Source organism: Rhea americana, unplaced genomic scaffold (genome assembly GCF_003343005.1).
Source record: "Rhea americana isolate MKP2758 unplaced genomic scaffold, rheAme1 scaffold_1177, whole genome shotgun sequence".
In the NCBI taxonomy this organism is placed as follows: domain Eukaryota; kingdom Metazoa; phylum Chordata; class Aves; order Rheiformes; family Rheidae; genus Rhea; species Rhea americana.
Window position 1 is genome coordinate 1 of NW_028185236.1, and position 1123 is coordinate 1123.

Below are 1123 nucleotides of genomic sequence, written 5' to 3' on the forward strand. Positions count from 1 at the left end.
CCCCGCGCGCCCCGAGCCCGGGGCGCAGCGGCGGGAGCTCCCCAGCCCTTAGGTAGGCACCGCCACAAAGACCATCTTGGTGGAGTACACCAGGTCTACAAGGTAGGCGAGGAGGTTGAAGATGGTGAGGAAGGTCACCCCCAGGTGCTTGTTCCACCAGCAGTTCGTGCCGCAGGGGTCGGGCCGCCTCGTGTTGTTGAAGCTGTACAGGGGCCAGAGGATGGTGGCCGTGAGGTACATCACCAAGGCCAGGGCGTTGTAGCCCACCAGCATCTTCTCCAGGGGGAAAGGCATGTAAGCAAGGCACCGGCCGATGGTCATGATGATGATGAGGAGGGTGATGACGAAGCAGATGGCGTAGACGGCCACACACCACTGCAGGCCAGCTTTGGAGCTGACATTATCCAGCAAGCAGAAGATGAGGCAGGCCACGTAGGCTTCAAACACTTTAAGGAGCCCCGGCACAGTGGAGAGGAAGCTGCTGATGTCTCCTGGCTTAGCGCGCGTAAGCCCCACCTCCAGGGCGTAGGCGAGGAAGCAGAGGCAGGATATGGCGGTGGCCACGGCCTGGCGTATGCACTTTTCAGAGCGGCAGGGGCTGGTGATGAAGGTGGAGGGGAACACCACAGAGGTGGTGAAGATCATCAGCGCGGCGAGCATGGAGAAGGCCGAGGTGAAGTCRTCCCAGGAGAGGGGCAGCTTGGGGTACAGCTCCAGCAGCTCCAGCAGGACGATCAGCACGGTCATGGCGAAGCAGAAGCACCAGGTGAACATGCACCACGTCCCGTAGGCACCACCRTAGTCCTCGGTGGAGGCCACCAAGCTGAAGGCGATGCAGGATAGTATGATGGCAAAGACCCGGGTGATGCCCACCCGGGAGGTCAGGGCCCGCGTGTTCACCCTCATGATGGCCGTGGCGCGGCGAGCCCGAGCCCTGTGCCTGGTGGTCGGCCCTCTGCGCTGCGGTGCGCCGGGGCGCTCCCCCGGTCCCGGCGAGCTCGCCTATCCGCGTGGCAGCGGCTGAGCCGGATGCCGAGGAAATGAGTGTCGCCGGCGCCTGCCCTTATCCGGGCTTCGGAGCGGAGGGGTGGAGCGCGGAGCAGGGAGTCTCCGGCCGCCGCGG

At 64.6% G+C, this 1123-nt stretch overlaps 1 protein-coding gene across 1 annotated transcript; it reads right to left on the minus strand.

Annotated features, from left to right (window-relative positions):
- Positions 1-6: 6 nt before the first annotated feature.
- Positions 7-1113, minus strand: LOC146600727 (myeloid-associated differentiation marker-like). The gene has a single exon (XM_085318843.1). The coding sequence runs from the start codon at positions 904-906 to the stop codon at positions 49-51; it is 858 nt and encodes a 285-aa protein (XP_085174969.1). The 5' UTR covers positions 907-1113; the 3' UTR covers positions 7-48.
- Positions 1114-1123: the final 10 nt, after the last annotated feature.